Consider the following 21,214-nt stretch of genomic DNA (forward strand, 5'->3'; position numbering starts at 1 on the left):
TTCCTACAGGATACTTCCACGAAAGAATATGCGATTACTAATACAAATGCAGATGGGACACACTTCAAGCTAAGTATGGCATATTGGGCGGGAGAAAAGTGCTATAAATTTGAATTCTCCAGACGGCAAGAAGGCGCACAGAAAAAGAGTAGAACTCAAATCGGAGGATTCCAATCGAAATGTGTCATATTCGCTTCGCAGCAAACATATCAGCTACGTTTCGGCGCTACTACCACTACAACAACTACAAATAAATTTTGGTTTCGTGTGTGTAACGCTTAGAGTGTTGCCAGCATTTGCATATTTTAATATGTTTTGACAATTTTTGAGAAGACTACTGAAGGAAGTTGAGGAACTGGCTGGAGGGAAATGTAGAGAGGAAGTGTGAGAGAGTGAACACGCTTTGCATTTCGCTTACAATTTTTTTTACGTTCTGTCTACTTCTCACTGTCTGTTGGTTAACTCACTATAGTTGCCTCGAGACTCCTGCCGCAGGCGTCTAGTAATTGCTAGTGCTGCGCTGCGAAAGTTTCTGTTGCTTTTGTCAACAAAATTTGCGTTGCATGTTTGAGTTGTCATTTTAGGTGAAATTTCGCTGCATTGACAGAGTTTTTACACGCGTACTACGTTGACAGGAACATTCACCGAACAGCAGGGTTATGTATTGAAACATTAAGGTGGTAATGAATGTTTTAGAAACGAATTTCTAAGAATGGTAGGAGCTTTTGGCCTAAGAATTGTTTTGAGAACCGCGGATTACTTTTACTGTCATTGAAAATTGCCACTTATTAATTGAAAAATTTCCAAACTTAAGAAAAAAATTAAATTTAGTGTCACCCTAATACATGGAAAAATTGTGTTTAGTTGCATTTTGCACTTCAAAATATATAAATAAAGTTTTGGCAGCAATGTAATTGTGAAAATATGAAAATTTATTTGCGAAAATAAGGCCTCCCTAATGTACAAAGTAAAAGAGAGAAAAAACTTCTGATTTCTGACAAAAAAAATTTTCAAGCACTTAGTCTTACTTAAAATAAAAAAATGAAAATTGAAGAAATTTAATATTTAAGGACTACCCTAATGTAGATATTATTTCAACATTTTGTTACCAATATGTGAGCACCAGCGATCATAATGTTGAACTATTAAAAATTAAAAAAAATAAATTAAGTGCCACCCTAACACATGAAAAAATTGTGTATAGCTGCATTTTGTACTTCAAAATATTAATTTTTGGCAGCAATATACATGAACGCGGCGTTTCAAAAAACAAAATTTGATCTCACGTACTTAAGTGCCACCGTTATGTACTCAATATACAGTTATCATGAAAAGCTTGCAGTGCCACACATGCCATTTACAACCGCCTTGTTTATTTTCCTTCGAATTTCCCCAGTTGCCACAAGTGCACTGACATTTATTGACCGCTTGCCACATGGCAATGCATACAAATTTGTTGTAGTCTATGCATTTTATATAACCCTGTTGATGCAAACTTGCCATTGCTGACCGTTGCTGCCATTTTAACCAATTCAACTGCTATATTTTCTTACTGCTAGGTCACATGTGTAACAGATGTGGATTAGGGTAGTTCTTTAGTGAAGAAAGATACTTGTTACAATAAATATTTTTTTCTTTTAGTTCTAAGCATTATATCTTTATTAATGTGGAGAGTGTCACATAATATTAAATTCGATATTTTTTCTTCAGGATCAAATTAATGCCAAAATTTTAAATTAAAGGTTTATATTTTAATTTTTGGGTTAATTCCATGAGAGTCAGCTATGAAAAAAATTATCCAATTTATTTCTTAAGGACCACCCTTATCTCAACATTTCAAATCATTCTCATTTTACTGAGCTAAAGTTTTATTTGAGAGTTAGTATCGCGAAAAACGCGATGTGCTTGGAAAAAAGTTAAAAAAATTAAGGACCACCCTTATGTTTATATTATTTTTCTTTTCTCTTCTTTCATTTTCAACACCTAAATTGTTATATTTGAACAAGCATTGAGGTGAGCCTGTAAAACTGTTTTTAAGGACCACCCTATTACTTATAACCCTACTCTAGCTTACAATGCGTTTTGTTAGTTTTGAGCTAAATGCACTAAAAATAAGATGAGTCGATAGTTTAAAAAGTTATCAGGACTACCCTAAGGCTCTGAAATATTCTTCGCAATATACTTTTTTTCCTATCAAATATTTACCGTAACATAAATTTAATTTTTTTTTTTGCTATTTTTTGTCTCATTCTGAACCAACCATACCGACATAAGCAAGTCTCCCTAACCAAAGTCTCGTTTGATTTTTCATTTCTCACTTCTTTCTGTCCTTTGCTTTTTTTTCTGTATTTGCAGGCAAATCCTGATGGTAATATGACAACGTCAATATTGACTTTTACGCCAACCATCGATGATCGCGGCAAATTCCTGTCGTGTCGCGCCGAACAGAGCATGATACCGGAATCGGGCATGGAGGACGGTTGGAAATTGGATATTTACCGTAAGTTTATTATTGATTGCCCAGCTGCTAAGCGCCGTCGGCACTTTATGTGTATATGTATTAGGTGTGTTTGTGTGTGTGTGTGCATTTGTGTTTGTATATTTATATGTTTGTGTGCGTGTTTGTGTCCGGCAATGTTGCACTACACTCTGCCGCAATTCACAATTCACAACTCGCAACTTGCAAGCGCAACTCCAATTTGCAACTAAAGCAGAATTTCGCTGTCACAGCAAATCACTGAAGTTTTTATTGCCACGAAATTGTTATGCAATCACATACATACATAAATACATTAGCATAAGCTGCATGAGAAGCAGTTTCCGCTGTTGCAGCTGCAATTGTATGAAGTTGTTGTTTGTTACTGTTGTTGTAGCTGGGTTTTTATTGCAATGCTGCAAGGATTTGCCGGAATTTTATGCGCTCAAGAAAAGTGCAGAGCGCGAGGCAATATAGATTGGTGCATATACATATATGTATATGTAGATATATATGAATATATGTACACATGCGTATACTTATGTATATGTCTATATGTGTAAATGTGCTCTCATACTAACCCATAGTTAATATATCTGCGATTATTGCGCGCATAAAATAAAAATGCCCGCTGCACTTTTGTGGCCGCTACGAAGTAATGCAAAGTGTAAGCTGAAGTAATTGGCGCTTTATTATGTCGAAAATATGCTATAATTTTAATTTATGAAAGTGCATTGCGAAAGGCATTTAAATTTGATTGCCTTTGGTCGTGGATTCGCAAGGAAGCATAAATCTAGTGCGGCTTTTGTAGCTCGGAAGCCTATTTAAAAGGATAATTTTATATTAAAATAGTACAAAAAGTTATTAAATAAAGGTCAGATGGAAGGAAATCTATTATTTTTGCATTAAGTACGCTTTTATTTAGTATATGGTAGCTATACAAGTCTTGTAACTCAAGTCAGGCCCGTTTTGTACGGCAACCAGCTGCCACTGAATGAAATTTCCTAATGCCACTCTGAATGAAACCCGCTACGCTATTGGAAAGAAATGGGACTGTCGATTACTACAGTAATTCTCTTGAGCCAAACTTTTCACTATAAAAATAATTTGCCACAGAAGGAGCAAGTTGTGCTTACTTTATATTATGTTCCGACTATGAGGTGAATACATAAGAATCGCTCAACTAAGCTGCTAGAGTTACCGGCGAGTCACTGTTGGCATAAGTGCGGCTTGACATTGTTCAGTTGGCAGGTATTTTTTTCCAATTGCGCAAAGCCAGCCCCTTTTGACCAATTGCTTCCCTTAGACGTTCCAATCACTGACAGTACAATTCTGAATTGGGAGTTTGTCGTAGAGGAACTGATACACTGCCAATCCCACCAAACACTTATCCAAACCATCCTGACCTTCAAAACAGGTTAGATTAGATTAAATAAATAAGTGAGGATTACACCGCGACCTAGTATCTTTTATCCCCTCTTCTAAGTCACATCGTCTGAACTAGCCCCAGCAAATTGATAAGTTCCAATATACTGATAGGTATTATTTAGGCTATGTGATCCCTATTTGGCAACATGGATCCCAGGGCCTTAATCCTGTACCTACAGACTGCTGTGGAGTCCATTATGGGGTGTTTTGGTATTTTAGACTCTAAGTTGCAGAACCGGCAATTTCACAAGAGTTTAGGCCCATGTTAAATAGGTGCTTCTTGAGCTTACAACGACCAGTGTAGAAGGCGACAAGTAGCCTGAGTTTTCCCTCGGAAGATTACAGAGTTAAATCTATTGAGATTGTAACCACTCATTAGCAACTTGACTTGGTGTATACCTGGGAGTTGTTGCCAAAGCATCTCCTTAACCACTGTTTCATCATTGTGCAGCATCTTTTTTATGGTGTGAATACCAACCGCTACGAAAAGTTCCGTTCCTATAATGTTGGTGGATGCTGCGGAGCGGTCAAGCTCATCAGCCAGTTCATTCTCGGCTGTACCGTTGTTCTGTTTTTTCTCCGAAAATGCCAGTATGAAAGCCTCCTTCATTTGTAAACTCTTGAAAGCAGTTGAAAACAGCGATAATAATATTAAGTCTTGATAAAAAATTTATAAGATGAACATTTCATAATAGCTGTAATACACATAACATCAAGAGCACCTCAACCAAACAATTGAAAAAGCTCCAAAATTAAGTATAGACTATGCAAGTTCCGCATTAGAAGCCTTTTTTTGTTTACAGCAACTCAAAGCGGTATTACCTAAGTAGCGAAAGAAGAAGGCTTAACCCCGCGCCTTAATCACTCCAAAAACTAATCATTCTCCAAGTTGCTTAAATGCGTCGCATCTTAATTGATTCTGCTTAGTGAGAATTTTAAGCGCTGCTCTCCTTTGGAATTCACTTTTACTCAAGCAAATCCAATATTGTCTGACTGTTGATTTAATATTCCTATTTTGCATAATACACAGTTGTCTGGCACGTTTCCTTTGAAAGCAAACTACAAAGACTTAACGCGCCACCTTTTCCTCTCCTTCTCAACAACAACTCTCTGACTCGATCCCTTACTCCTTTACTTTATTTAATTTGACAGTTTAAACCTTTACCTGACACACGTCGCCGTGCAACTGAATGCTCGCTTCGCCCCATAAACAAGTAATATTTCATAGCCTTTGGCTTTTAAGGCTGCCAACGTGGCCCCTGTTGGCCGTTATGCCCGTGATGCCGCCCTCGATTTGCGCGTTTGGTAAATAATGAGCAGACACCTGACGGTTGCACACTTTTTTGGCATTCGCTTTTGTTTTATATACCCTGAACAGGGTATATAAGATTAAGTTTGCAGTGAAATTTTTAGACCCAGAAGGCAACGTCGGAAATATTATAGGGTGTGCATTAATGATCAGCGGGACAAGCTGAATCGATATAATCATGTCAGTCCATCTGCCGGTTTGTCGACCTAGTCCAAGAGGTTTATCATTTGTTAGAACCGTCGATATCGGACTCTTATACCATATAGCTGTCATACAAACTGATAGATCAAACTCAAGTCTTGGTATGGAAAACTTTTCATTTGACAAAATATCTTCATGAAATTTGGCATGAATCATAAACCTTGAAAAATAATGCAGTCCCCGTAGAAATTGTTCAGATCGAATAACATCATCATATAGCTGGCATACAAACTGAACGAACGAATTCAAGTCTTTGTATGGAAAACTTTTTAGTTTCTATAGATATTTCCTAGAAATTTAGTGTGAGCTATTGCCTAGAGCAATAATGAGATCTCTGAAGAAATTGCTCAGATCGCACCACTTAAGCAGCTTTCATACAAAATGATTGATCAAACTCAAGTCCTTGTATGAAAAACTTTTTTATTTGACGAGATATCTTCACAAAATTTGGCACAGTTTAGTATCTAAGCCATTGTCATAATATCCGTGAAAATCATTCAGATCGAACAGATAGCTGTCATACAAAATGCTCGTTTAAAATCAAGATAGAGATATTTTAAGCCTTCTCATGCTATAAAAAGTGCGCCTGTGAAGGGTATTTTAGCTTCGGTGCAGCTAAAGTTAACAGCTTTGCTTATTTTATTATTTTGGTTTTTGCATTTTGCACACTTTTCGCCACCACTGTGGAGTGTTTGTCGACTATATAGTTTTAGTGATAGTGTGTAGTAGCAGATAAATCGTATTTGAAAGCTGCAGCAGCAGTTGCCGTTACAATCACAGTTCAACATTTTTTCTATTACTTCTACGGCCGAAGTTCCAAAATACTTTTGGCGCTAGTTAGCGGTGATGTTGTTGCCGATTTTGCTGTTTCGTTGCTGTTATTTTATGCCTGTGTTGTTATTTATTTGTTGTTGTTGTTATTTTGTTGTTGTTGTTAGCAATATTTTAGCGCTGCTTGTGTTGGCAAACACAACGCAACACACACACAATTCGTGCAGCTTTAATGGCATTTGGCGCACGCGGCTGTTTGCTGTATTGAATTAAATGTTACGTATACGCCACCTGCACCGCCTGCGAGTGTCTGCCAAATGGCAAGGTGCGTTGCTGCTAACGGCTTTTAGCTGCCAAAAATCGACTGTTTGGGGTTATGCGCCATGCTGGCTATTTGAATTCCACTTACTCGGCAGACGGGAGCTGCTTTGAACACATACACAAAATGGCACAGTACATCGAGGAGCAGCAGCAGCGTACGCCACAAAAGTGCTAATGAAAGGTGGAAAGGTAACATTGTTGTGCTTTCTTTACCTTATTTTGGCACACGAAAGAGTGTGAAGTGCCGTTGGCAACACTGTTTGGCAAGCGTGCAGCGTTAATGTAAGGAAGCTCAGTGGTGAAGTGCCGAAATAAGTGTATATGCGTGTGTGAGTTGTGTGGCAAGTGCTTGAAGATGTGCAGACTTGCTTCATGGCAGATTGCTGCGACTAACAGCATGTATCGGTAGTGCGTACACAGTGTGTGCAAAAGTGTTTGCTGCCTCACTTACGAAGGACTCCGCACAGGAAAGCTTAAGACAAGCAGCAAATTTGTGCTTTTGAGTGTTTCATGCCAAAGACGCGGTAATTGTTGTTGTTAAAAAGCACACAAGTGCACATGGAAGGGGTGTGAAGCTAACTGGCAAGTGATACCGAAAAGTTATATATCCACAAAGGTATGTATATACATACATTTAGGGAGTGAGCGTGGGTTTCAAGCATTTATAATTGTTTAGAGAAGCAAGGGACAGCAGTGCAGAAAAACAATGAACTTTTCGTGGAATTTTTAATTAACTGCAGCTGTGTACATTTTAAATGTGTTAAACATTAATTATTGGCAAGCACTAACAAGCGAGCGAAATAAATTGTAGTTTTATCACAAAACTTAAATAAATTGCCAAAATGCGAGTGTGTTAAATGCGGAGTGAATATGAAATTAATTTTGCTTAATTAATAAATTTGTATGCATAAAGTGTTAGAAAAATTATTTTGGATCCGCCTGATGTTTTTATAATAAAAAATATTTATATCAATTCAATGGTTGTCGAAAAAGTCTTTTCGTATTTCCAATCAAGTTTTAAGATATTTTTTTATATTTATAATAATAAATAAATAAATTAATATGTACCATTTTGGTCGAACACTTTCGGCCATTTTTTCACTAGAGACATTATTCCAACAGTGTAAATCGAAATTTCGAAATTTTTAAAGCTTAAGTGAGCGAGGCATTGTTGTGCTACACGCACTGTTACAGCATCTTCTCCGTAAGCTGCACAAATTTCATTGGTGGCTTGCTTGGCATTCTTTCCATTGTTATACAAAAATTTCAAAATATAGCGAATTTCTTTATTATTTTGATAATTTTTTTAACAACTGCAACTTTTTTTCAACTCCCCGAATTTAATATTTTAAGTTAAATGAAGCTTAAAATCACCTTTCCAACATTATTTGGTGTGAGACAATGTGGTTGGCAGCACTGGAGATATACGACTCTAACGACATCTATTGACAAAATACGAAAATACTTTTTCGACTACCCAATAAATTGCTAACAACTCTGCCTATTTTCAATATTCGCTATATTGCTATCAATAATCTAATATATTGATTTATTTGTGTTGACTTTGGCAAATTTTAATAAAACCACCTACTCCTATAGCTCAGAATGTGGAATATTGTGCGATTTGTAAACCTATTTTAAATTTTTTTAGCACACTTATGGTCGCTTTAGTCATTCAAATAGTTTTAAGTGAAGGGAAGGTATGTGTCTTTGCTAAACTTCGCCAACTTGTCGTCTGTCGTAAGCAAGAGGCCCTGACCTAAGCACATACCATTTAATCAAATTTGACCCGGACTGGTACATTTAAATTTCAGCAGCAAACTTAATCGAATAAAACATTTTCCTAAAATATTGTCACCCTGTTTTACTTTTTGTGTGAAATTTGGTCTCCATGTGTCAATTAGTGTGTTAGTGTGTAGTTAATAGTTGTTTTTAGAGGCGTAAAGTTTTCCTGTCAATTTTTACCATGAAAAAATTACACTTCGAATATGCTAAAAATTTTATTTATCCATTGGATTCACGGCTGCCGAACCGCTGAATTTATCACAGAAGTAGTTTAGGGAGCTTTCTTTATCATAAACAGAAGTATTTAAGTATTACAAAGCATTTAGATCGTGAAGTCAACGAAAACTTGCTGAAAGATTGCGTGGCGTCCTTCCTACTATTTTAATGACGATACAACATAAAATTATGGAAATGGTACTGGAAAATCATCGTCTTGGATACAGAGAGGTCCTAAATGAACTTACTTTTTCTTGTGGATCATTTCGGTATGTTTTAGTTAATGTTTTGGGTATGCATCAAGTAAATGCAAGACTCCTGCCAACAGTGTAACGACGACGTCAAATAGAGAACGGAAAAGAGATTCCTGACAGCGTAGCTGAAAACCTTAACTTCATAAAACCCCATCATTACTGGTGAAGGAACTTGGATTAATGAAGGAGATGCCGAAACTATCCAACAATCTAGCGAATGGCGCTCTAGAAATCAACCGAAACCCTTAAAAAAGAAAACCCTAAAGAGTTATTATCGATTTCTTTGATAACCATGGTGTAATTCACTATATATTCATTTTACATTGTGAAATGGTCAATGGTCACTTGGCTGCTTTGAGGCGTCTACGTGAAGCACTTCATTTTAAATGATCAGATTTGGGCTCAGAAGTCCATTACCTAGCATTGGTTTTGACTATAAAAATTAAAAGATATTACGTTCTCAGGCACCGTTGTCAACAAATTTGTATCCTTGTGATTTTTTCTTTTTGAGAAACGGAAAAATTTGCTTTGGAGAACGCTCTGAGTGCCATGGGTTCATTGATGTCTTTAAAAAGCACTGAAAGCCATCTCAACTGAGGCATATGATAACTGTATTGAAAATCAAATGCAAAAATAACCTATATTAAAAGTGATAATAAATAATATTAAAATAGCTACAAAAGTTTTCTTCCACGTCAAATTTAATCAGATGATTATCACTTTATTCTGAAACAAGCCTCTTGTTCTCAACATTTCTACCTTTCTCATTCTAAACATCACTAGAATTATCCTAATGCTTAAAATTTGCACTTAATTTAATTGAGAATACGGAAAATAATTTTTTTGTTCAATGCAAAATATAAAAAATCAAATAATTAATAAATTAAATTAACTAATCTGAGTCAGATTTAATGGTGCACGTGTTTCAATGAACGCCCACTCACCCCTCAGTACACACATTTTTTATTTTTCAAAGCAACAACAAATCGGCGAAGAATTTGTGTGAATTTCTCTGACTTTTTTTCTTCCAATTATATATCTTCCGTTATATTTTCGCAAGCTTGGTCCCACCAGCCGCAGAGGCATTTGCTAACGCTAACGCGGCCGTTTAGTTATGTTTGTTAGCTTTGCCGCCATTTTGCTTTATTATTAAACAGGAATTACACATAAACAGCAACAGCAATAATACATATGTATGTGGTAAAAAAGCGTGCAAATACATACATATATCATTATATAAAAACTAAGCACATAAATAAATACGATTTAATTACAAGCCAACATGACTTTGTTGTTGTTATACATGCTTTTTGTTGATTTTGTTGCAGATAATTTTTGTTATTTTTCTAGTACAATTTTTTTTGTTGTTGTTAAATGAGTTTATTATTGTTCTTATTGTTGTTGTTGCGGATGTTTTTGTTGTTGTTAAACACAATTTTTTTTGTTCTTGCAGTTGTGTATTTTGGTCCTTTTTATGCACAATTTTGTTATTGTATATCGCTTTTGTTATTGTTGTTGCATATCATTGCTGTTGTTGTTATTGTTGCTACTGCTGTTGTTCTTGTAGACAGTCTCGTTCATGTTGCTCCTTTCTGTTCTTGTTGTTGCACATGTTTTTGTTGTTGTTATAACCGCTTTATGTTGTTGTTGTTGTACACGATTTTTTATTGTTGTACATTCGTGTTCGCTTTACAGAGCACACGCGTACTTACTTTCAAGGTTCCATTTTTATATTGCCTTGTCGCTGCCACTCCGCCCGCTGCGCTCCCACACATACGCATCGTGGAATTTCACCCTCGTCGCTTTGGGATTTCCGCTCGGGGATTTTATGAGCATGCCAAGCATTTAAAATGCCATGCACGCGTAAGCGTTCGCATGTGTCTATGTGTGTGCATCAGATTGCGTGTGCTGATTTGAAATAGCAACATGACGCGTGTTGCATGTTGAACTCGCGCAGCCGTGCACATGCCCAGCCATTCCACTCACTCGTTCGCTTAAGCTTTTGTAGTACACAGCACACGGTCGTTAATAAAAACACGCTCGAAATCGCTGAAATGAATTGCCTAATTTGTTGGTTTTAAAATATTTCAAACAACCAAAAACGGCGAAAGCTCTCCAGTCAGGCTTACAGAGCTTTTACCACGCTCGTTGTTTTATCGCTAACATCGCGACACTTCTGCACTCTTTCACTCCTCGGGGGAATACTTAAAAGCAAACACACAAAATTAAGACGGCTTGAGTAATTTCAGCAAAGTACTTAAGTCATTACGTAACGGCTTTTCGTAGACGCGGCGCTTTGAAGTGGCAACACGCACTTTTTGCTGCCTTCCATTATATGGAAGAAATTGTGAGCGACGCGCTCGCAGTTATTTATCGTCTTAAAGCATTAAGTACATGTTGGCAAAACAATTGCCGTGTAGGTGAGAGAGTCGGCTTACAACAGGCGCCCAATTTCTAAAGACTGACTAACGCACCTGGGGTGTGAGCGCTAGCACCAAAGCGGTAATTAGTCAGCCACTGGCGCTGTCGCTTTACTCCTTTTGGTGGAGGAGCATGCTACAATTTCGTTGGCACTTAATAATAATGCAATAAATTAACAATGACAGTCATGCTGACAGCGAGTTTGGTGTGAAAATTCCTCGTCGACTTGCGTAACACAAAACAAGCGCTAAACTTTAGCTTAATTCTTGAGCTTTTGCAATGAAAATAAGTTAAAGCAGTCGAATTTTGTTTTTCGTTCATAGAATGAACACCCAAGTTGGACAAAAGGTACTGGAGAATCGAAAAGCTTCGATTCTGAAGAATAGTTTCAGCTGAGCCTTACGACCTCACCTTGATATTGAGAGATTCTTTGTTTAAACTGATAAAAAAAGTTGAAAAAGACTTGTTAACTCTAAGCTTCAAGCAAACCAAATAAGATGGCATAGAAAGAACATTCAACAAACATACCACAGCACCAGGTCTTCCTCCTTTTCACTGTTTGGCGTTAATTGGAGATTCCAAGTGTAGTCAGCTTCTTCTCCAACCGGTTTTTCCAACAAAGTGGAAGTCTTCCTTATCCTCAGCTTCCCCAGCGGGTACTGTGTCGAATACTCTCAGAGTAGGAGTGTTTTCATCCACTGAGACGACATGACATGTGCAGTCGCTGGTTCTTAATTCCAATTTCAATGCGCGATGGACCATAAATCTTTCGCAGAACCTTTCTCTCGAAAACTCCTAACTTCGATTCATCAGATGATGTTATTGTCCATACCTCTGCACCATATAGCAAGACGGGGATGATGAGTGACTTGTAGAATTTGGGTTTTCTTCGTCGTTTGAGGACATTATTTCTCAATTGCCTACCCAGTCCGAAGTAGCACCTGTTGTCAAGAGTTATTTTGCGTTGAATTTCGTGACTGACGTTGTAGTTGGTGTCAATGCTGGTTCCAATATAGACGAAATTATCGATGACTTCCAAGTTATGATTGTCAACAGTGACGTGGGAGCCAGTCGCTAATGCGACTACTGTTTGTTTGATGACAGGAGATATTTCGCCTTGCTGTCGTTCACTACCAGATCAATTTGCTTCGCTTTTTAGTCCAACTTGGAGAAAGAGACTGACAGAGCTTTCTCAACCTTAGTTTACACAGATGTATTAGTTTTGAGGGGACTCCAAATTCTGACAAAGAGGCATAAAAGCAACTCCGTTTCGTGCTGTCAAAAGAAGTTTCAAAATCGACGAAGAGTTGGTTTGTATGGATCCTTTCACGGGTATTTTCCAAGATTTGGCGCATGGTGAATATCTGGTCTGTTGTTGATTTGCCAGGTTTAAGGCCACACTGATAAGGTCCAATCAGTTTGTTGACTTTGGGCTTCAATCTTTCACAAAATACGCTCGATATAACACTATAAGCTATGTTGAGGAGAGTATCCTTGTTTGTGGATTCTGAGCACACTTAAATTCCAATCGTTGGGCTTCCTTTCGTCCGTCTTTTTGTCACTCTAAAAAGTGTTTTAAAGACTTAAGTGATGATGTTGCCTCGAAAATTATGGCAAGAAAAGTTGACTGCAAGCATAAATAGCGGAAAGTACGTTTCACTAATATTCATTGTTGAGAAATTCATACATAAGGCCGCGTGGCATATGAATGTTACTCGACCTATTTCAGAACTTTCTTCTTTCTACACAATTTTTTGTAGATTTCGCCTCACGGATGACTGCTCTCAAATAAATAAGATGGCTCACATTCGATAGAACTCACAAATCTAGTGCTAGGCTTACTAAGTGCCACGTTGTCGAAAAGTCTAAACTTCATCAAAAGCATTGCTAAATTTTCTATCCCGTGACTACTGAATGCCTGTAAATTCTCTGAGATTTCTTAAAACAAAAAACTTTTTTTTATTAAAAAAATTCCACCTGATTGTTTAAATCTAAAAACAATGCAGTTCACCAGATTTTCAAAAACCAATAACAAACTGTGCGTGACGCCGGCATTTATGGAGGTAACCGATGAGATAGATGACTGGTTTGGAGATATTGTTGCATATTCTTTTTTTAATTATTATATCTATTTGGGCCGGGTCAACTTCATTGTGATTCAAGTCCCAGTTTTATTAGAAGCTGAGCTTCTACTATGCACGCCCTTTAATATGGAGCGATTGGAACTATGCATATATGTCTGTAAGGACTCTTCAGTCCACTAAATAGTCTCAAGGACCTGCTTAGCTACATATGTTGGCTAGTAGCTATATAATACAGCAGGTAGCTTTAGGTGTTCAAAGACGGAGACATTTCTTCCAGCTCATTTGTGATACTGATGCCACCTTAATCTTATTGGCCCTCCAGCCTCTTCTAAGCTCGAAGCAATGGTTATCAATATTAAATTAAATTTGGAAAGATCTTTTTGCCGTTTTTAGAACTTATTGCAATCGGATCAATCATGCAAAATTGTATTTAATATCTCTTGAACGATCTTTCAAGGGAATCTAGCGCTCTCAACCAAATAGATCGGAAAGTTAAATATTCTAATATTAAGTCCACATATTCCCACTCTAGCCCAAGCTTAGCATTCTAATGAGCCAAATTTATTATTTCTATGAAGTACTAAACCTTGCTAATTACCAAAACGGCACTGGCACTACTCTGCCCCAACTACACCTCAACTAAAGAGCAGCATTACACGAAATGAGCAACCGCACACAAATAACTTCGAATATAATTAAGGAGATTTAAACAATTTTCCTCTTAATTACACCGTAAAACTGATTGCGATATGCACAACTACATACAGACACATGTAAGCTGTGAATTTGGTTATTAAATAGCAGATGTTCCGTTATGCCGGGAACAACAAGAGTCGCTACAAAAGGAGTTTAATTAAGATGTAGATACGTGGCGTTACTTCAAATAAGAATTTATGTCATGGCACAAGCAGGTGGTTTTTAATGAGCCGACATATATGCTTTTGGGCACATATCCACTCATACTCATACATATTTCTACTATATATGTAGGTGCGTGGAAGTATATCAGTTTAATGATTCTTAAAATAAGCCAAATAAGCATAAATACATATTTATTTCAACATTTACAAAGACATACTTAAGTGTAAGCCTGTAGAAGCGGTTTAGTGGGAGCATGTACCGATGTGCGCTGTGAATGAAAGTTAGTGCCCTGTCGGAAAAATTTAAAGCATATTTACTCGGAGGTGATATTATATTTTAACATAAGCAAGTAAGGAAGAGCAAAGTTCCTGTGCAACCGAACAATTTTTACACTTCCAAATTACATGAATCGAAGACAGGGAAATACCTTAAGGTGCAAAAAGGTTGTAAAAAGTCAACTATAGGGACTGGGGTCCAAATATTCGGTATCTATCATCATCACAGAACTACTAATATGTACTTTCAATTCCCTAAAAATCCGAAGTTTTTCATATAGAAATTTTGCACTTCAGAATTGCTTAAAACTCTCCTATAATATTTTTATAACTACTACTATTTCGACATCAATATCCGAAAATGTATTCAAAAATAACTTTTTCGAAAAAAATATTAGAAATTTTTGGAATATATTCTTAATTTTGAGAGTTACCGAAATTTCTTCTAATTTTTTTTTTTTTTTTAAATCAGTGTAAAAATACCCCTCTTTAAATAACACGTTTTCGAAAAAATATGCGAAAGTTTTAGAATTTTTTTTATTTTCTCAATTTCGAGAACTGTCAGAAATCTTTTGTCTTCTTTCTCGTTATTAATGTTCAAAAATAAATGCAAAAATAACGCTGTTTTAAAAAGTCATTTTCGAAAAATGTTCGAAATGTTTTTATTTTTCATAAGTGCAGAATTATCAGCATATACTATTTTGAAATAAATGTTCGAAAGTTAATGAGTGCAGTATAGCATGTTTTCGAATCCATTTTCGAAATTTTTTTTTAACTTTCTTTCTAAATATTCAAAATTTTCTCTCATACTCTTTATATTTGCTTGCTATTAAAATTTGAAAATTAATACTTGAGTAATGCCAGTTTTAAAAACACATTTTCCAAAAAGTTTTCCGACGTTTTTTTAATTTTTTAATATTTGGTAATTTCTAAGAAATCTTTATACCTAATATTTGTATATTAATGTTTGAAAATCAACGCATAATAGGGTGTTTCGAACAAATTTTCGAAAAATTTTAAATATTTTTCTTATGCGAGTTTTTCAGACTAATATTTTGATATAAATGACCGAAACTTAGTGCAAATTTAACGCTTCTTTAAAAAACGGGTTTTCGAAAACATTTTCGAAAGTTTTTGAAAATCTGTTTTCGAAATAGGCATATGTGGCACACTCCTCTTTCATCACGAAAAATGCCGGTGAATTTCTAATTTCGGAAATACTCTGAGTAATCTTCGAAAATCAATGCAAGAAATGCTATTCTTTGTTTTAAACAAGGTTTCGAAAAATTAATTTTTTTTATGTTTTCAGAATTATTCACTCTTTTGATTTTTTTGATATAAATTTTCGTAGATTTATGCAAAAATAACGTTTATAGAAAAAACAGTTTTTTGAAAAAAATTTCGAATATTTTTGAAAATGAGTTTTCGAAAGTTTATTTTCAAAATATATGCAGCACACTCTTCTTTCACCGTGAAAAATGCTGTTTAATTTCGAATTTCAGAAAAACGCTGAGTAATTCCTACTGGGTACTAATCTTTGGTTTCGTGCATACAACTCGTGTATATTCCCATAGCAGCTGCCGGTTTACTTAACTGTAAACGCGCAAAATAAAAATATGAACAGCATTAATTCACAGCAAAGGAAGTCGAAAGTGCGAAGCAGGAAGCAGATACATTTTACACACACCACATAAATATTGCAGGGAATAAATAAATAAATATAGCGTGTAAGCAGGAAAAGGTTAAAATGCAATCAGATGCCAAATAAATTAATTACAGTCCAACTGAGCGGAGAGGCGCGCCAAACAGACTAACAGCACAGCCAAAACAGAGGCAATTAAGGCAGATGCATGAAGAAAGTAATGAAAGCGAGCGTTATGGGGAGTAAAATAGAAGAAGTAAAAGAGACAGTTAGAGCGTTAATGAGAGTGAGAGTATGTGCGTTTGTGGCGAAAGTGTATAATATTGCCAAATATTGTCTAATATAAAGAGCCGCGTGTGAAAGAAGCTCAGCTGAATGCCTGAAAATTAATTGCTGCTAATATTTTAAGCAATGCTGTACCAATGTATGTTAATATACAAATATATATTAAATAAATTTCATTTTCTCCACACAGACATACCCGTTGTGAGCCTGGAGCTCGGCACCAACTCGATAAACTCAACCTTTCGCGAAGGCATCGATGTTTTCTTCGAGTGCAACATCAAATCGAATCCTTGGGTCTACAAAGTCAGTTGGCGCCACAATGTAAGTATGCACAGCGGTGCACATATTGCTTATTCAAATATCTACTTATAATTTTTATATAGTTTTTTTATGGTATGTAGTGGCCGTGTGTGTGTGAAAAGAAAATTATAATCGCATATGTCTTGCGGTGCTGTTGTTGATGATGATGGATTTTTCATTTTCCATGCCTTCAACGTTGACAATTTAATTTATATAACTCATATGTATGCATAATAATCGCATATGACATGCCTTAGTGGCTACAAGTTGCTTTCAGGAGTATGTAAATAAGCGCGCACACACAAGCCCCCGCTCAAGTACACGTACATATGCATATAAATAAGCAAGCAATAATATGCTGTTGGTAAATGAAAAATGCAAATATTCGTGCATTAGGGTGGTACTAAAATATGATTTTCAAATTTATGAACTTTGATGGCAAAATGTTGTACTTTGATGTTGGAAAATTAAAAATGTAAAGATTTCTGTATTAGGGTGACACTTAAAAAAATCTAACGTAAAAAAATTCTTAAACGATTGAGTATAAAAGCATAACTAAATAAGTAAGCAATAATAAGCTGTTGGTAAATGAAAAATGCAAATAGTCAAACATTAGGGTAGCACTAATTTTCTTTTTGTTTGCAAATTTATAGTCATACTTGATATAGGGATATATACATTTTGACGTTGGAAAATTAAAAATGCAAAAATATGTGTATTAAGGTAACACTTAAAAACTTTTTATTGTTAAAAAATTCATATGCGTTTGAGGATAAAAGCATAAATAAAAAAAAACAAGCAATAGATTTCTGTTGGAAATTAAAAATGTGTGCATCACAGTGGTATTAATATTTTTTAGAAATTAAAGGTGCATAACCATTGCTGATAAGTGAATATACATATATGTACATTTTGGTGACGAAAAATTAAAAATGCAAACATTTTTGTATTAGGGTGACACTGAAAAAAATTTTAACGTTAAAAAATTATTATCCGATTGAGGAAAACGATAAATAAAGAAACATAGAATTGATTTTTGTTCTAAGTTAGAAATGTGCACATTAGGGTGGTATTAAATTAATGATTTGAAAGCTTAAAGATTCATAACCAATGCTGGTAAAAGGATATGTATACATATTTTGATGTTAGAAAATGACACAATTGCCCAAATTTTATATTAGGGTGGTCCTTAAAAATGAGAAAAGTAATTTTGTTGTTCAACAATTATGAGGAAACTACGGATAAAAGGTTACATACATTTTTATATTATCATTGAAAAATCAAATTTGTGCATTAGGGTGTTACTTAAATTACGAAATATTCCAGGTTTTCAATTGCAGTAGCTTATAGCCGATTTATGGTAAAATGTTAGATAAATTTTGGTACTATGTATGTGTGGTTGTTACTATTGTAGTCAAAAGAGTTTCAAAAAGTGGCCTAGAGTATGCTTAAGAGCCAGACACTTTCAATTTATATTCTTATTGTGCTAATAACAATTCAGATCCATTTAAGATAACTGGATCCGAAAGTTACAAGAACGGTTGATATTTAACACTCTTGAGCTCATTAGACACAAAAATAAAAAAAAGTGGCATCATTTTCAGAGTTTCAATAAAAAACTGTTTGATGAACTACTTTCTCATCTTCTCTCTTCACTCTTAGTCTAAACTTTGACTGCTTCAACCGGCTTTCTTATAAGCAGTACGTACAAAAGTAGTACTCATTATCTGAAGAGAAAAAAATTATTATTTTCGCTGTAAAAACTTCTTCCCACATTCACGCTCCACCCTAATGCCCCCACATAGCTACCCACATTAAGCGCATAGAAAGTCTTATGATTATATTATTGCGAGGCACACTATACATTTCTGTTTGCTTGTGCTTTTCAATCTGTTTCACTTTCCGTAGCGCAAGAGCCCAGCAAAATAGCTGAGAGCATTTTCATTTTGCGTCAGGAAGCAAACGTTTGCTCTTTAAACCTAATTGAAAATTATTATTTACATATAAATCAGCCTTAAGCATTAGCAAAGTTTCAAAAGGTCTCACGTATATGCTGCAAATACACACACCTGCACATACACATGCTTGTACCCGCACAAAGAGCCATGCTGGTGGAGCACATGCAACATACACGAGCTCGTACATGTTATGTGTATGCGTGTGTGTATGCTCTTTGGTGGAACTCCTGCAAGTTGCTCATAAGTTGGCTGATGCTTAGCCGCCGGCAAAAATTTCTCATTATTTCTTTTTGAAAATTCTTTTTTATTTTCTTGTTTGCATATTTCATTTGCCACTTTTTTGTGTCGCCTTTTCGGCACTCGGCACTTGGTTCTTGGTACTGTTGACTTAAGCTGCTCACTTTTGTTGGCATCTTATATGAGTATGCCTTTATAGGTTTCTTAAGAATATTTTTCGTTTAATTTCTTTCTCTTTTTCGTGTACGAATTTTAAGCTAATATCGATGTCTCAATTGCTTGCGCGCTTCTTCTGGCTTAACGGAAGCAAGGCCTTAGCTGTAATCTCATCTAGATGTCTTTTCAACTGAAAATGCGAACTTGAATATTGAAAAAGTTACCGTTATAATGTATGTAACGATAATCTCCATTTCCCATCAATGACTTTTGAAATCTCAAGCCCAATGTTTTAAATACGAAGCTGTATTATATCAGGAATGTTATACGAACCCTTCCAAAAAAAGTTTCATTCTACTCTCGGTAATGTTTTGAGTTTATAATTTCTAAATCTGACGTAGAGTGAACTTTATAGCGAGTTCTCGGTTATATTTTGAAGTTAGAGCCGCCACAAATTAAAATCTCATCAAAAATTTGGAGGTTAAAAGCTGCTTTTTAAAAATATTTTGAGTTTAGAACCTTCAAATTCTTTCTAGACTAAGTTTTGAAGCTGAATCTCTGAAAAAATTTGCCAAGTTCCGATATCCAAACTATGTCTTTTGAAGTATTTTGAGGTTAGAACTTTCGAAACTCTTCCAATTTATATTCTCGGAAATATTTTGTGGTTCTAATTTTTAAAATTGACCTAGATTAAATAGTTAGAACTATCAAACGCTTTCCATACTAAATTTTAAAGCTCTTCCTTGAAAATATTTTGTGCTTAGAACTACCAAATTCTTCCTATATTAAGTTCTGAAGCTGGTTTTCAGAAAAAAATTTTAAGGTTAGAACTTCCAAAATTTTCTCAAACCATATTCCCTGGAATATTTTATAGTTTCAATTTCTAAAAACTTGTCAAACTAAATTATAAATTGTCAAAATAGTTTTTAGGCTAGAGTTTTCGAAATCTTTCTTAAGGCCTCTGTTTCTAACACAATTGAGTTGCTCGAGCAAATTAAGTGTCAAAAGCACATACCCAGTTGTTTAGAGGTTCAGTTTTCAAGAAAGAAAAATTTAAATATGTCAATACTTTCCATAGAACGAATAATACAGAGAGCGTCTAAAATCTTCGATTGTAAGCCCTGATTATCCGATAATTATCGGAAAGGATCAAGACGCCCTGCACAAAGAGTAAGAGCAGCCTGGTTATTAAATTGAAAAAGTGTGTGATGTGTCTGTCTTCAATCCTCAGGAGTAATTTCTATACCAAAGTGCTTTCTTTAGAATTATTGCATTCCCTAAAAAGCTTTCTGGAGCAAAAGCTGCTAAATATCTTAGAGAAGTTCTCTTACCTGCGTCTAATTTAACCGAAGTAGACTGCAGTATATCAATACCCTAGCAGTAATGAATAAAAGAGTCTAAGAGCGATTTATTTTCGGTGGGCGAATATAGGATGGTACCATGCTTCAGAATAACTTTTAAAATAGTTATTCTATACAGGATCAACTAGCACTCTCTTTTTATTGATTTCTCCAGGAGTGACTGCCGACATAATTTCGTGCTGGTGTTTGTAAAAAGAGACAAGCCGTTGAACTCTTCCAAGAACTTAAAGCAGCATATATTTATTATCTCAAGAGAATTTCTAATTAGTTCTCTCTTTTCAAATCTGCCATACCGAGCGTCGAGAGGTTTTTGTTTAGATACTTATTTATTTAAAAAATTCCATTGTTTTCTAAATAAAAATAATAATAATACAATCTTCTCTCTCTTACTCTTCCAGGGCAATATACTCGAAAATAATCTAGGCGAGGGCATCATAGTGGCCAATCAAAGCTTGGTGCTCCAGAATGTGAGTCGCGCCCGCGCGGGCATCTACACTTGTGTCGGCAGTAATCGGGAAGGTGATGGTGAGAGTAACCCTGTGCATTTGGATATAAGATGTAAGTATCGAAAACATGCAATATAACAACAACAAAAATTTGTATATGGTGTTGAAATAATTCACAGCAGTATTATACTACAGGGTGACACATATAATTTATTTTTAGATATTTTTTTGCATACTCTCACCAGCTTACTGCTGCGTTCTCTCCGAGCATTTATGTGTCTCTTCCGAGATGCGTAACTGTTTGTGCAATTTTCACACTGTGGCAAGCATGTAATTCGCAGCAACATTAAAAATATGAGTATTTTTGAACTGTGTAATATTAGGGTGGGAGTGAAAAAATTAATTTCTGAGTTTTGCCAGTATCAGC

General features: G+C 35.5%; 1 protein-coding gene across 7 annotated transcripts in view; it reads left to right on the plus strand.

Moving 5' to 3' along the window:
* Positions 1-21,214, plus strand: part of LOC120770434 — a 295,387-nt gene that overhangs the window by 223,960 nt on the left and 50,213 nt on the right. For all 7 annotated transcript variants that reach the window (XM_040097896.1, XM_040097901.1, XM_040097898.1 and 4 more), the window contains 3 exons: positions 2,356-2,500; positions 16,520-16,650; positions 20,740-20,899. In XM_040097896.1, the coding sequence (XP_039953830.1) occupies positions 2,356-2,500; positions 16,520-16,650; positions 20,740-20,899 (436 nt within the window). The remainder of the gene's footprint in view (positions 1-2,355; positions 2,501-16,519; positions 16,651-20,739; positions 20,900-21,214) is intronic.

Source organism: Bactrocera tryoni, chromosome 3, assembly GCF_016617805.1.
Source record: "Bactrocera tryoni isolate S06 chromosome 3, CSIRO_BtryS06_freeze2, whole genome shotgun sequence".
In the NCBI taxonomy this organism is placed as follows: Eukaryota; Metazoa; Arthropoda; class Insecta; order Diptera; family Tephritidae; genus Bactrocera; species Bactrocera tryoni.